Below are 16,251 nucleotides of genomic sequence, written 5' to 3'. Positions count from 1 at the left end.
ACTTGTCGATATATTTCCACTCAATTGGAAAGCTAAAAATCTCCTTCCACTGTATGGTGCCCACCAAGACAGGATATGCGTAGATTGAATCTGAACCAGATATTTGCTGGGATTTTCAACACTATAACGTTGACACATCCATCAGTATAAGGGCTGACTTACAGAACTCAATCAAGTCACGGATTTCATGAAGAGTTAAACCTTTCCAAATATTGCCTTATCAGTGATGTAAAGTGACATATGTCTCCTACTGCTTTGTTTTCCTTCGTTTTCTCTGTTACCATGGCAGATATGGATTGTGCTTCTCTTCACTTGGCGCTATCAGTGCCTCTGTGAGTCAACACAGCATTATCTATTGATAACACCAGCAATCCAACAGCAACAAGATCAGCCTCTAAAAGCATTGGGTTGTGAATGGTTTGCATCAATGTTTTTCATCCACTTCATTTAAAAACAGGTGAGATGCTTATTTAACCCTTTTTATCGTAAGTGTTGAAGGTTTGCGTGCCACTGTTTGCTTTGTTTTTTTTTTTTTTTTTTTTGTTAATGGTCAGTGTGTTAGATTTAGAAAAAAGAGAAAAAAAGTCAATTTGACTAACAGTGAAATTATCCAATCAATATATTGATATTTTCCATTGATCGAATTGCTGTAAACCTGAGCTGATCTTTTAGAGATCAATTTAGAAACTAAATCATGTGTTACCAGCACATTAGCAGTTGATGTGCATTTAGACAAAAAAACAGTTTGGAAACCAGATGCAAGGAAGAGGGGAGATGATGAAATCTTTGTATATGAAATAAAACTGTTGACACATTTATTCAACATCATTGAAATGGAGAAAAATAACTGCATACCTGCTTTTATGCATTGTGTCTAACAAACGTTTAACTTTATATTTATAAGTTAAAATATCATTACATATTATTGGAATTACCCATATCTATTAAACACTCAAATAGTGTTGCATTTTATCTTTCAAATCATTAGACAGAAATACACACATGGACGGTTTGATTTTTTGTTAATTGACTTTTAATAAGTCAAGCATAGCAGTGTTTAGAATCACCACTGATGAGTACTCCAGCATCCAGTTCTGCACTGTATTGCATTGCCATCCACTATTCAGAGATTCTTAATGATTTTCACAAATCTTTTCACCTTAATTTGATTGCACTATTGTAAAGATACTTGGCAAAAAACATCCAGTAGACTCTGCTTTGTGTATGAAAGGGCTTAAAGGAATGAACAATGAAGAAATAACTCGTATTCCTTTTGAATTTAAGATCCAGCCCAAATTTCCCACCCTCATTTTGAGGAAAAAATAAAACATCAAATAATATGTATTTACAAAGATACAACCTCAATTATGCCTATGGAGACAGTTTGCAGCCGTCTGCAATGACACAGAACATTATAGTTATGTGCTGCTTCTCATTTCCAGTTGTGATTACTCACACCTGTTTTTCTCCCAGTTTAAGAACTGTGGTATTGCTTGGCATGTCAAAAAATAAAGGAGTCTAATCAGCATTTCCATTCTGTCCAAGATGGTACTGTTTGTTAGAAATGATGAAATTGTAAAAGGTTCTCTTTGAATTCCTCAGGAAGGTAATGACGTTTTTTTGAAAAAGGCTGCCTGTATGTAGTGGATGATTCGCGATCGGGCAGTGATGTTTTGGTTCGTCTCTTATCTGCATTAAGTCCCATTGCTGCTTGAGTATTAGGGCAGTGACGGCTTTGCTTGTCTTTTCTTGGCAGTCATGTTGTTTTTGTATTCAGGTAGTCACGTCTTTTGTTATTTTAATATACGGATCACCACACTGTACTCAAATTTAAGAAAAAGGCTATTTTTGAGAAGAAAATGTTTTAAAATGTGCATGTTAAATTCTAAGGAATACAGCATTTAACCTAGAACAAAGAACAATTGGGGGGGGGCTTGACTGAAGTCTTTAAAATCTTGAAAGGAGTTGACATAGTTAACCCTAACCAACACTTTAGGCACAGCACAGAAACCAGGACCAGAGGACACCGTTGGAAATTAGGTGGAGATAGGCCTAGGACAGAAGGAAGAGAGTGGTGAGGGTATGGAATGGGTTAACTACAGTAGGTATGTTGTTGAATGCTGAATCAACTTGACAACTTGTTGGGATCCATCAGCTTCTAGGAACGAAACAAGCATAGATGGGCCAAATGGCCTCTCTTCCTTCGTAGATTTTCTGTTCTGTAACCCACATTGCTCAACTTGAATGTTGCCTCACCACTGATACCCACTTACCAATCAGGTAGATGCAGAATCAACTGAAGCTTCATTTCGACTGTCAAGCCCCTCTTTTCACTTGCTGAGCCAAAGCAGTGGATGTTACCAAGCTACTGAACCCTGGTGGCGAGGCCCTAGCCTGGGAAGACCCCATGGAAGTCAAGAAACTGACCAGTAGTGGTCACTAAAGTGCAATTGAGGTAAGCAACCCACAGCCTATTTTCCTTCCTGACCTTCTAAGGGAATTCACTGCTCCCTGTGGGTCACCAGTCAGATTGCCGTGAGCAGGTTTCAAACCACACTTGCATGACTCATCCTGCAATTTAAACAGAGCGTTTGCTATTATTGGAGGCCCTTTATCAGTGGCATGTTTTGTTTTTATTATTATTATTATTATTATTATTATTATTATTATTATTTAGCCATCACAAATGGTTTTTACCCTGGTTTTCTCCCCAATTTGGAATGCCCAATTGTTATTTTTATCCCGGTTCACCTCTGCAACCCCCAGTGACTCGGGAAACGGAAGGTGAAACATGTGTCGTTTGAAACGTGTTCCTTCCAATCCGGATCCACAGCGAAGCCACCAACACCTATAGTTCCCGAGGACAACACAGATCTGAATGGCTCTACTGCAGACCTGCAGGCACCCTATCAGCAACAGGGGTCGCTGGTGCACAGTGAACCATGGATTGTCCTGACGACCTAATCCCTCCCTACCCAGGTGACGCTCGGCCAATTGTGCGCCGCCTCCTAGGAAACCCCAGTCACGGTCAGCAATAACATAGCCTGGACTCCAAAATGTAAATGGATCAATTACAAAATCCTTTAAAGTAAAGAAATGAAAAATAAACAACATAATTGCTCTTAAAATGCCTTAAATAAAATCCAGTACCTGATGTCTTTATTTCCAGTTGTAAACAAGACTTTCTGAAGTGTAATTTAGCTTAGAAAATTGTTCTGCTTTCTAATTATTGTTTATTCTAATAGTTGACATAGGGATCTTGATGTTAGAATGGCATGGGAGTAAGTGCATATTGGAGTTAATATAAAAGTCAATTAAATGAAGGTTGCCGTATGGTAATGAATTGAAATGTGTTAATATTAGGATGGGTTAGAGTGTGGGAGATGACTACCTCAGGTTACTTTTTTGTTTCTATGGTGACCTAAGGGGACTAGTTTCAAAGAAAGGATGTTAATTACAGCAATGTTATCTTTTAACAGTCTTTAACCTAATAGCTGGTCTTATTTCATTTAATATGAGTCATATCCCCAATAAATACAATTCTGCACATACAGTTCTATCCCTTGGCTTTATAGCATAAATTACAACAGAAAAATGGAAAGGCAAACGTCTCAGGAGTCCTTTGTGCAATACACACTAATAGGCCTTACATACAAAGAACTTTTAAAATGCTGCAGCCCTGCGATGTACACAGGCTGATCACATTGTTAGAGCTTGTACCTGACAGCAGGTTGGTTGGACCCCCGTTTGCCACAGCCTTGACACAAGTTCATCCCACACATGCTTGATCAGATTCAAATCTAGGGAAGTCACTCCCATGCTTCTCAATTCTAACATAGGACATGGTGAATTGTTTTGAAAGAGGCGATTGCCTTCTGGAATAATCAAGGGACCCATGGTAACTCTGGATAACATTACCCCCACCAGTGTGATGACAAATATAATCGAGTGGACAGGTCCTAATAATTTGACCAGGTGTATTGACATTAATACTTGATTAAAGAGACACTTTGTACAATTTTTTTTAAAAGCTATATTTCTAAAGAGTGATGGTTTTAGAACTGAAAATTAATAAAATAATTAAACTTAAATAACGTGTCAATTTTGGACCACAGTGGTAATACACCAACGATATCTTAATTCTAGTAACCTGATTTGCTTCAAATTCTTTTGAACTGTATTGATGTAATAACAAAATAAGATGTTATCTCCTTGCAACCAAAAATCAATTTAAAAATCTGCATTCTTTTTTCAAATTTGCTGTGTGGTGCAGAAATATTATGTGGGCTATTTGCACCCACAACCCACTGTGTGCTATATTTGTTCCAGGTTGATGACATGTGGTGTGCTAATTGTTCTTTGGGGGTTATTTGGGTTAATACTCTGGAGATATAATCCAAATTGTTGAATGTTTCTTTAAGAAAAAGCTTGAGTTGTTTTTCAGTGTTTTTGTTTCCATTGCTCTAATTCTAATCTAAGTGGGATGGGACCTGCTGTACATGTTCACATTAGTGACAGCATGCACGTCTGTTTAACAGCTCTTTGGTCTTGTCAAACTGCAAGGGTGAAATTGATTATGATGTTCAACAAACATAAAAGCACTGGTTTTGTTATCTCCAAAATGAAGCACAGAAGCTAATTGTTTGGACATGAAAGCATATAAACCCTTTCTATGCCACAAGATCTGATATCTTTATTATATGACACCAAGCAAGATGCTTGCAACGTTGCTTTCTATTAATTTTCTGTTTCTCTTTTTGCAGTCGCTTACCTATGTAATCAAATTTTCACACCTCCAGGTGGGTGTCAACCTTCAAATTGGCTGTGAGTCTTTTTGCCACTATTTAAAGGGAAATACTACAGGGCCACAAAAAAGCTTTTCGGCATTGGTTCTGTTGTTTATATATATCTGAGCTGCAATTTGAAGATAACACATGTTTTCTCTTCTATTTTCCTCTTCTAGCAGACACTTTTACACATAAATAAATCATTTGTATTATATATCTTCAAGTTATGGCTTAAACATATGCCTTTCTCATTGATCTAAAGCCAGGTTCAATGGGGGGGGGGGGTTAGAAATACTAAAAGAAACCTTTCAAGACATTTTTAAATGATAAAAGTTTAATTTGTTTCCCCTTCCTCCAGACATAAGAACACACCATTACCACTGAAGCATTATTCAGATATTGCAGTGAATCCCAACATGTCCTTGCTGGGCCTGAACCATTCTGAACTGGAAAAGACCCCTATCATACCTTGGGATCCTGAAGTCACTGAAGGACTGAGCACAGGCAGTGCAAGGCTGGCCACTGCACAGGCTGTTCTGTGTCATCCTCATTGTTATCATTGTTACATTGTACTGCAGCGGCATCATGACTATCACACTGATGGTTCTTGACACTTACCTGGCAGTCCACTGGCCACTGCATTACGAAAACATTGTGCCATCTTCCAGAACCAAAAAGATATTGCCCGCCATTTGGATATTGGCATCCCTATACCCAGTTACCATTATGATCAAACAACGAGTGGAAGCGACAGCGAGTGGGAGAAGTACAGGTGTGGAAAAGTGCAGAGCAGTTTAGAAGCAGTAAGGAGAAATTGCATCTTGAATTGCTTTAACCAGAAAACAGAGGACATTGGGGAAACACAGCAGCAGCTCAAAGTCAAACAGCCGCGTGTTTTTTTCTGATAACAAACAAGCTGAAACTCGGAGCAGCTGATTCAAATTCAGCGCCGTTCTGAGACATGGGCGAGGGGAGGAGCCAACAGCACGGCAGAACAATGCAGTTAAACAAGGCAGTCTTCCCAGCGACAGCGAGTGGGAGAAGTACAGGCGTGGAAAAGTATAGAGCAGTTTAGAAGCAGTTTGAAAGCAGTTTGAAAGCAGGTTGACGGCTGCAGAAGAAACTAAACTTAAAAAAAAAAAACCCTCAACATGGTCTTCAAGCCAGTAATCTGTGACACCTGCTTGATGTGGGAAATCCGAGAAAACCCAGCGGAGCTAAACCAAGTGTGCGTAAAGTGCTGCGCTATCCAGGACTTGCATAAACTAGTAAGTATGCTAGAAATGGAGCTGGAAGAAGTGAGACAGCAACAGGATCTTGAGGAACTGGCGCACCCACAATTCATGGAAGTCTGCATCACCCCTAACAGACTGAAAGCCACCAGGGAAATAGAAGGTCAGAACAGCTGGGTTCAGGTAGGCAGAAGCAGGGAAAAAAAAAAAACTTCGTCAATCACAACCACCAGAAATCGAAACAACCAACAAATTTGAGTCACTTCAGAATTTTGATGAGCTGAGCCAACAACAAGAGAATGAAAGGAACAACATCCAGGACCCCATTGACAGTGGTGACCAGACAGCAAAAAGAAGGGAGGTCATAATTGTTGGGGACTCCATATTGAGAAACACAGCAAGTTCAATTCGCAGTTTGGACCCCCTTACTACAACAGTGTGCTGCCTTCCGGGAGCCTCGTTCAAGCACATCACTGAGAATGTGGACAGGCTCCTAGAACGAACAGGAGACGACCCGGTAGTAGTCGTCCACATCGGTACAAACAACATTGGAAGAGACAGACCAAAATCCCTGCAAAACAAATTTAGAGAGCTAGGAAAGAAATTTAAAAGAGAGAACCAAAACTGTGGTATTTTCTGGTATACTACCGGCACCTTGCAAAGGACCATATGGACAGCTGGAAATAATTAATCAAAACGCATGGCTGAAGACGTGGTGCACACGGGAAGGCTTCACCTATCTTGACCACTGGACCACATTCTACAACGAGGACTATCTGTATATGGACTGCACTTAAATAACAAGGGAACCAGTCTACTTGGAGAAAAGATCCTCGAGTAGGTTCAGAAGCATTTAAACTAGAAAGGAAGGGAGACCGCATCAAAACAAGAACAACAACTCAGGTAAGACAACCATTAAATGTATTTATCTAAATGCTAGAAGTATCAGAAACAAAATTCTAGAACTTGAAGCTACTGCATTAACAGGTAACTATGATGTGATAGGTGTTACAGAAACGTGGTTGTCTGAGAGTGATGGGGACGAATATAATATTTGTGGGTATACACTGTATAGGAAAGACAGGCAGGACAGAAGAGGAGGAGGGGTAGCGCTATACATAAGAAACAGTCTTGAAGCCCAGGTGTTAAACCTGGACAAAGAAAATAAAACAGAATCAATATGGGTCAGAATAACGGACAAAAATTCAAAGGGCATAATAATAGGAGCATGCTATAGACCGCCAGATTCAGACGGTGAGCACAATAATCTGTTATACAATGACATTATAAATGCGTGTAGCAAAGGAGAAGCCATACTAATGGGGGATTTCAACTTCCCCCAAATAAAATGGGAAAACCCGGTGGGTAGCACGAAGGATGAAATAGAAATGGTGGAAATGACAAATGACTGCTTCCTAACACATTTTGTCAAGGTACCGACTTGAGGGGAGGCATGCCTTGATTTAGTCTTTTCAAATAACAAAGATAGAATAACTAAAACAGGTTTACAATTTTAGGAAAGCAAACTATGAAGGTATGAAACAGAAACTAACAGAAGTAGATTGGGGTAAAATAGAGAAAACACACACAGAAGAAGGATGTTTTTTCTTCAAAAATGTAGTACTAGAGGCGCAAAACAATTACATCCCTGAAGTAGACAAATCTAAATGTAAAACTAAATTGCCAAAATGGTTTAATAGCTCAATTAAAAAAATATTCAGCGAAAAAAGGCACTTTACAGAGCATTAAAAAAGGACCAAAAAGAAAGTAAGCAGAAAGAGTACACAGAACTGCAATCGCAGTCAAAAAGGAAGTTAGAAAGGCCAAGAGAGAAATAGAAAAGCACATTGCTAAGGGAGCTAAAACCAATTCCAAAATGGCTTTCCAATATTACTACAGCAAGCGAACATTCAAAGAGGAGATTAAATGTTTAAGAGATACAAATGGCAAAATCGTAGATGAAGAAAAAAAATAGCAAATATATTAAATGATTACTTTTCACAAGTTTTTACAAAGGAAGATACTGACAACATGCCCCACATGTCATCCAGTTCCTATCCAGTTTTAAATAACTTTAGCATAACTGAGGCAGAAGTGTTAAAGGGACTAGGAGCTCTTAAAATAAACAAATCCCCTGGGCCGGATGAGATCCTCCCAGTAGTACTCAAAGAAATGAAAGAAGTAATTTACAAACCGCTAACCAAGATCATGCAGCAGTCTCTTGACAGGGGTGGTACCGACAGACTGGAAAATTGCAAACGTAATACCGATCCACAAAAAGGGAAACAAAACTGAACCAGGTAACTACAGACCAGTAAGCCTGACTTCTATTATATGCAAACTTATGGAAACTATAATAAGATCCAAAATGGAAAATTACCTATATGGTAACAGGGTCCTGGGAGACAGTCAACATGGTTTTAGGAAAGGGAGATCGTGTCTAACTAACTTGCTTGATTTTTTTGAGGATGCAACATCGACAATGGATAATTGCAAAGCATATGACATGGTTTATTTAGATTTCCAGAAAGCTTTTGACAAAGTCCCGCACAAAAGATTAATTCTCAAACTGAACGCAGTAGGGATTCAAGGAAACACATGTACATGGATTAGGGAGTGGTTAACATGTAGAAAACAGAAAGTACTGATTAGAGGAGAAACCTCAGAATGGAGTGTGGTAACCAGCGGTGTACCACAGGGATCAGTATTAGGTCCTCTGCTATTCCTAATCTACATGAATGATTTAGATTCTGGTATAGTAAGCAAACTTGTTAAATTTGCAGACGACACAAAAGTAGGAGGAGTGGCAAACACTGTTGCAGCAGCAAAGGTCATTCAAAATGATCTAGACAAGATTCAGAACTGGGCAGACACATGGCAAATGACATTTAATAGAGAAAAGTGTAAGGTACTGCACACAGGAAATAAAAATGTGCATTATAAATATCATATGGGAGATACTGAAATTGGAGAAGGAATCTATGAAAAAGACCTAGGAGTTTTTGTTGACTCAGAAATGTTTTCATCTAGACAATGTGGGGAAGCTATAAAAAAGGCTAACAAGATGCTCGGATACATTGTGAAAAGTGTTGAATTTAAATCAAGGGAAGTAATGTTAAAACTGTACAATGCACTAGTAAGACCTCATCTTGAATATTGTGTGCAGTTCTGGTCACCTCGCTATAAAAAAGATATTGCTGCTCTAGAAAGAGTGCAAAGAAGAGCGACCAGAATTATTCCGGGCTTAAAAGGCATGTCATATGCAGACAGGCTAAAAGAATTGAATCTGTTCTGTCTTGAACAAAGAAGACTACGTGGCGACCTAATTCAAGCATTCAAAATTCTAAAAGGTATTGACAGTGTCGACCCAAGGGACTTTTTCAGCCTGAAAAAAGAAACAAGGACCAGGGGTCACAAATGGAGTTTAGACAAAGGGGCATTCAGAACAGAAAATAGGAGGCACTTTTGAGAATTGTGAGAGTCTGGAATCAACTCCCCAGTAATGTTGTTGAAGCTGACACCCTGGGATCCTTCAAGAAGCTGCTTGATGAGATTCTGGGATCAATAAGCTACTAACAACCAAACAAGCAAGATGGGCTGAATGGCCTCCTCTCGTTTGTAAACTTTCTTATGTTCTTATGAAATGCTTGACAACCAACCTTTTAAACAGCATAAGGTTTGTCTCATGCCATTGACTCTGGGCTCCGGGCCAGTAGGTAATGAAATGATAATTAGTGTCCACGTGTGCTTCACTTTAGGCTTCTTACTGTGTTTGTCTGTGGTTGTGTTTTGTTACATACGCTTGTACTGGATCACCAAGACAAATGGCCTTTGGCAGAGTCGTTACTCGCGGGCTAAAGTGACTTTAATTGTTCACGCTGTGATGCTTCTCCTTTACTTCGGCCCTGGTTTGGTTTTCACCATCGAGTTTATTTTGTTTTAGAAGGATCATGTGAGCTCGGATGTCAGGGTGTGGACAAGTGCTGCAAATAGCAACTTTCTGATGATGCTGCCGAGAGCTTTTTTTCCTTACCTGTATGGACTGAGGTACAGGGAAATATTAAACACTCTCGGTCAGATCAGTATATTGATTTAGGCACCTTGTTGTATTTCAGTTACTTAAGGAATCATTTACCAATAATCTGTACTGTTTTGGTGTACACTATTTGGTTATCATTAAGATTTTGGGACATACATAACCATTTTGTAATGGTAACTACCAATGTTTTCTGCTCTTACTTGGTAACTGTTGGTGGATTAAGCATGTCATTGCATGAACATTACATCATAATTAAAAGCAGCAAAATATTGAGGCACTTGTTGTTCCACGCTGGTAGCGCGCTAGACTTGGTATTGTGATTCAAAATGTATCCTCTTCTATGTCATTTTTGTTGTCGGCTCAAACTTTCACCGACTGTGCATGTATTTGGAGTGCCACTCCCTTCATGTCTAACTCACTTTCCCTGAACTGGAACCTCTTGTGCAGTTCCTGCTAGGTGTACAATGACTACTAATTTGTCAGTCCAATAACTGAGGTAAAAATAGTCCATTAGGAAACATACTGCTTCGGAACACTTTGCTGCTTGTGCATTATTTTTTACAACGGTTTGAAATTAGAACTATTTATCAGCAGCGCAGCATAACCATATAGGCAGATCAGGTGGGCCACCTAGGGTGGCAGATTAAAAGGGATGGCAAAAACGGTACATAATTACATTTTATTCTTCACATTTATTTAGTCGTAAAATGTTCAACATCTTAGATCACTGTTTCCTGTTCTGCAAAACTTATCGCTGATGTTACCGAACCATATCATGAGCAGTACGGAAGTACGGGAACTCTGGGGGAGGGGGGTGATCATGCTGGTGTGAAATCTGGTCTCCCCTGGTAACAGGCTAGTGGTTGTTGAACCCGTTGCTAAGCAAAGGACACATTGAAATTCCTTGCACATTCAAATGGGGCGGGGCATTATTGGATTTCATTTAATTACCCTGACAATGATTCTTATAAAAGGACGTTGCTAATACAGGATAATCGAAACTTTTTACCTATTTTATATCTCTGAAATTCTCCAGTGACTGTCCTGGTAATCTGTAGATTTGTAGCTAGTTGCTTTTGACAACAAATCTCGCCAAGTAGGCCCTTAAGTCACTAAACACTACTTGAAGGAGCAGAAAAATAAATATTTGATTTCCGCACGGCTTATTATTGCCTTGACACAACAAGGAAAATAGCTTGCTTCATCAGTGCCCAGGCACTGCAAATAGAGTGGTGGTGTGCCATTTAAGCGTTTTCATAACACATCAGTAAAGATTCTTTAATTTTATGTCATTTCGGCATCTTCCCGCAGCCACCTGGGCTGATGGCGAAGAAAGACTTTTAACTTTTGCCGTAATGCCAGGGCAGGCACAGCCCCAGAACCTCTTCAGTTGTGAAAGTTAAAAATCTCATACGCTTTTCTCCTCTCAAATTTATTTTCTTAAAATTCTCAATACAGTTCTTGTGTATGCACTAAAGAGAGACAGTTCGTACTTTTGTACTTTGTGATTTTAGCTGAGTGACTATAACTGAAGCATATGCACTTAATCACCTAATTAGTGAGGCAGTTGATTTGACGCTAGATTTGGAGTGATTTCAGCTGTTGAATTGCAAGCTTGAATAAAAGCATTAAAGAAAATCACAGAAAAAAAAACAATATGCCATTTCTGTCAAGAGAGCAACGCCTTCATGCAATCGGTATGTTGGAGGCTGGACTAGGGCAGCATGCTGTGACTCGCCTTCTTGGGTGCTAACAGCCAACAATTTCAAACCTGGGAAGACTGTATAACCAGACACACTCTGTCAATGACAGGCCATGAACTGGGAGACCAAGAGTCACAACACCTTCCCAAGATCATTTTGCAGCTTCTTCGTGATGTCAGTTGTTAATCAGCACAATAAAAAGTCACTGCACCTGCTCTAAAACATGTTATTTTTCTTGTAAATTTTATCCAAATATAAGTGATACGTTTCTTTTAGATGTTCAAATATAAATGATACATTTATTTTAATGCTCAGTATATATACAATTTTAAAAAAAGTGGAAGGGAGGGTGACAAAATTTTGTTTGCCTAGGGCGGCAAAAATCCTTGCACCGGCCCTGTTTATTAGTGTTCTAAAATGTAATTTATGTGCTACCAGATTTGCAACCACAACTGCACTTACATCAGTTGCCAATTGGCAACTGTCACTTTACAGTTAGACTAGTCAACAAGTTGAGTAATTTGTGGTACCCCTACTCCATATACTGTGTCAGCATAGCCTTGAGCGTCACGCAAACCTTACATAACAATCCACTGGCCACTGCATAACATGAACCTGCTGCCATGCTTCAGGAACATGAAGTTATTCCCTCCATTTGGAACATGACATGTGCCCAGTTACCAGCCTTGAAGACACTGAAACGGTTGTCATTAAATTTATTACGTTTCTTTTCGTATCTATCAATATGTTTGTTTATTTTTCTTCCTTGGCCTATTTTTTTTTTTTTATGTGAATCACATTTAAAATAGGCCAAGGAAGAAAAATAGACAAACATACAGGTGAGGCTAGTATTTGACATTAATTTTTGTATACAACTGTACGTCACCCTGGGTAAGGTCATCTGCTAAGAAATAAATAATAATAATTTATTAACTTAAGTCTCTGTAAACTTCAAAATAAAGACAACAGAATCACAATACAACCAAATGTGACTTTTGAAACATGATTTAAAAACAACTGCTGTCTACACATTATATAACTCCAATTATATAACCATGGTACAACATTAATATGAACAAAATTATTCATTTAAAACAATTGTTCATATGAATATTTCTTGAATTAACTGCTGGATGTTGAGGTGAAGCTCAGTTGTATGTTTTTGGTGCAGCAAAAGGGAGGTTTGCATTTGTTTTTTAGTAGCAAAGTTTACTTCCCAACTCAATCCTATTCATATGACACCTCCCTTCCTTAAGGCTCTCTGAATATAGTCTTCAGTCTACTTAATTTTGCTCTAAATTACCCCTGCTTTAAGCCACATGTAAACGTCTGCAGCTAATTCTGTTTTATAAAAAGACTAAATAATATAAAGAGGCTTATTGGGAAAATGTAAAATTACTGTAATCTGTATTGTTTTTTAATATTATTTTTAATCATGCCTTATATCAAATAAGTCCTTCAGTCTAAAGGCAATTAAATACACAAATGTATTAATCATTTTTATGAGTTAGAAGTGGAATAATTGACAGTAATAAAGTTTATTACTTTTCCCCTTGTTTCTTTTTGAAAATGCAATGCTATCAGATAATATTTTAATTATATAAACATTTAGCTTAATTGCTGAGATCGCTACAGCAAAGAGGCGAACCACAGAGAACAAAGCAAACTGGGCAGGAGACAACAGTACCAGATGTCTGCTCATTTAACGGGAATACTGTGATCGCTACTGTAATAATTTTGTCATACAACATTTCAATACAGCACAAGCTTTTTAAAAACATCCTTCATATTAATATCATAGAATGCTTTACATTAGATATCTGTCTAAACCAGTTATACAACCAGATTTAAAAACATTTAAATCTGAGAAGTAGAATTCCAAAAGGCATGGGGCATTACAAAGCGTTGTTTTTGGGCTCTAACTGGCTTCACCCAGAACGTAGGAACTGCAAAGAAGACCAGCCCCCTGAGGTCTCACAGTCCCATCACGGGCACAGGGAGTTAGCAGATAAGAAAGTCCAAAACAAGACAATGCCTTGTAGGTTAAAGTAAAGATCTTACAAATTTGTTCTCAATTACTGTAGCCCTTTGGTCATCCTGCAAAACACAAGACACTCCCAGTGCAATCCAGAAGCATTATAAACCTTTATAAAATAAATAAGGCAGGGTTGTATGTTCAAGCAGAATTTCTACAATGTTAATTTTGGCAATGAATATCAATCTCTGTTAATCTTGAAATGCCACAAAAGATTTTAGAATTTTGTAAGAGAGTACAAATACATGGTCACTTCAGTGTTCTGTTGTATTCTAACTCCTATTAAAAGATGCCCTGGAAATCCAATTTGGGTACTCTTCTATGTTCAGCAGGGTAATCCTGAAAGTGTGGAGGATTTACAGTACTAGTATAAATAGTCCTTTCCTTTACTTCAAGAAAGAGCGCAACAAATGCCAATTGTTCAGCTCATTTCTTTTTCGTTGCGAAGTAAAATGTGTACAGCTTGAAATGAGATGTCACTTGGATTTTTCTACCATTCTCTCATGCAAAACATCTTATACAAAGGTCACAAATGGCTTTATGGAAAGGCAATCTTGTCAAACAATTGAATAGAATTCAATAGGTTTATATCACACAGTCCTATCCTTCTGGCCTGAAACACAGTGTTTAGTTTATTTATTGTTGTGTTTGCAGGGATGTGTTGCCTCCATTTTAATGAGAGAATTGTGAAGTTCTCAGGGAGGGTTATTTAGCCTTATTCAAAAATAAAATAACTACATTTGTAAAAACGTATATATATATATCTCTATATATATATATATATCTATATTATATAAAACATATTTCCCTACTAGTTTTGTAATTTTATTCATAATTGTCAGAGACTTGGACTTATTGAAGTGGCAAGGAAACTGGGTAAAGGGATACTTTATATTACTTTGCAAGTACTCTGATTTTCCAAGTAATTCCCTTTTTTTGTCTGCAGAATAGATCAAAGAAAGGTAAGACAGATAATCACAGATAGTGGTTTTAAATCACACAGTAGATTGTGTACCTAATACACCACACTGTTGAAGACAGAAAGCAGACATACATGTACATGGGACAAAGAAGTTTCTCTACTTGCATTCAAATATTATGAAGCTATGATATCTCATATCTATGCTTAAATACTCCTGTTACACACACCCCTTTTATGACTCCTAATTTCCTGGGCTAATCCGGACCTTATATTTAATAATGGATTTGATGGTTTTAGATAACTCCCTGCTCCTCAAGCCATATATATAGGGAATGAGTGCCCGTGGTAGCATCATAACAATGTTGGACATGATCATTGAAGAGTAAACCATTGACTGGAGCTCCATCACATAATAGGAGTACAGAACTGTTTCCAGCATCAGTATTATCACTGGGCAAAAGTAAAAGAAGAAGAGAACAGAGTGGAGGGAGAAAGTCTGTCTGGCTCTGGAAAATCCATTCCAAATGCCGCAGCTCCGGGTCTTCCAATACATCATGCAGTAGCAGCCCACGATCAGGACAAAGCAGATGGTAAACAAGATGATGACAACAAAGTTGTACAACTGGCTTACTTTTGGGCTGACTGGTTTAATAAAGAAAATTATGTCGAAAATGCAGACTGGAATTTTACATAGCATGGTCTCCTTGGCAGATAAAAATCCATAAATAAATATTGAAGATGTAGCTGAAACCACCCAAATACAAACAATTAGCTTGACAGCTCTGGGTGTGGGCAGGAAAGAGATATAACGCAGAGGCCAGTTGATTGCCAAGAAGACATCCACCACCATAGCTGTAACGTTCAAAACGCCAGTGAAATACGTAGTGCTCAGAAGAATCTGAAGAAATTGACAGAGTATATTGGTGAAAAGAAATGGAGCGATATTGGTAGCTGTAATGGTAAGATTCACAATGCAGTAAATCAAGTCACTGATTAAAGTGTTGGCGAGCAGTCTGTACCTTGTCTCTTGATAAAGGCTGTTACTGGAAAATATAGCAAGAAGGACCAAGGGGCTGGCTGGCAGCACAGCTACCAGGGATACAGCGGCAGGAATGATGAAGAATTTCCCTCCTCCATACGTCAGAACTTGAGACCAGTTCTCAATGATCTTTACGACAGAAAACCTGGAGTCGTTTCCAAAGGAATGATCCATTGCCAATCCTGAAGAGTTGAGCTCTGTGAAGCTACAGAGATTCATCCTTACAAGCCAGGTTTGTATGTGCAAGAAAGCAGGTATCTTAAATTCCTACAATGTTAATTTTAGCAATGATTTTTCCACCACAAACCCTAATCACTTTAACCCTCTAGCAGGTATTTTGTGTTATTCCTCCTATCAAAAGCTGTCCTGGGAAATTTGACTCTCAGACTGTATATTGTGGTGTAAGGTGTAGTTGCCTTTCCAGTATAAATTGCCACTACTTTGTTCTAAGAAGAAGCTCAACAAATGTTGACTGTGATTCATTTTTCAACCCT

The 16,251-nt window shown here is 38.4% G+C and overlaps 1 protein-coding gene across 1 annotated transcript; it reads left to right on the top strand.

Moving 5' to 3' along the window:
* Positions 1-3,270: 3,270 nt before the first annotated feature.
* Positions 3,271-10,115, top strand: LOC121326578 (probable G-protein coupled receptor 148). Its single transcript, XM_041269915.1, is given in 3 exon segments — positions 3,271-3,281; positions 5,318-5,561; positions 9,696-10,115. Coding segments are annotated over 3 exon segments (675 nt in total).
* The last annotated feature ends 6,136 nt before the right edge of the window (positions 10,116-16,251 follow it).

This window comes from Polyodon spathula, chromosome 14, assembly GCF_017654505.1.
Source record: "Polyodon spathula isolate WHYD16114869_AA chromosome 14, ASM1765450v1, whole genome shotgun sequence".
Lineage (NCBI taxonomy): Eukaryota > Metazoa > Chordata > Actinopteri > Acipenseriformes > Polyodontidae > Polyodon > Polyodon spathula.
Note: the sequence above shows the minus strand (reverse complement) of the source record. Positions and strands in the feature narration are given on the sequence as shown.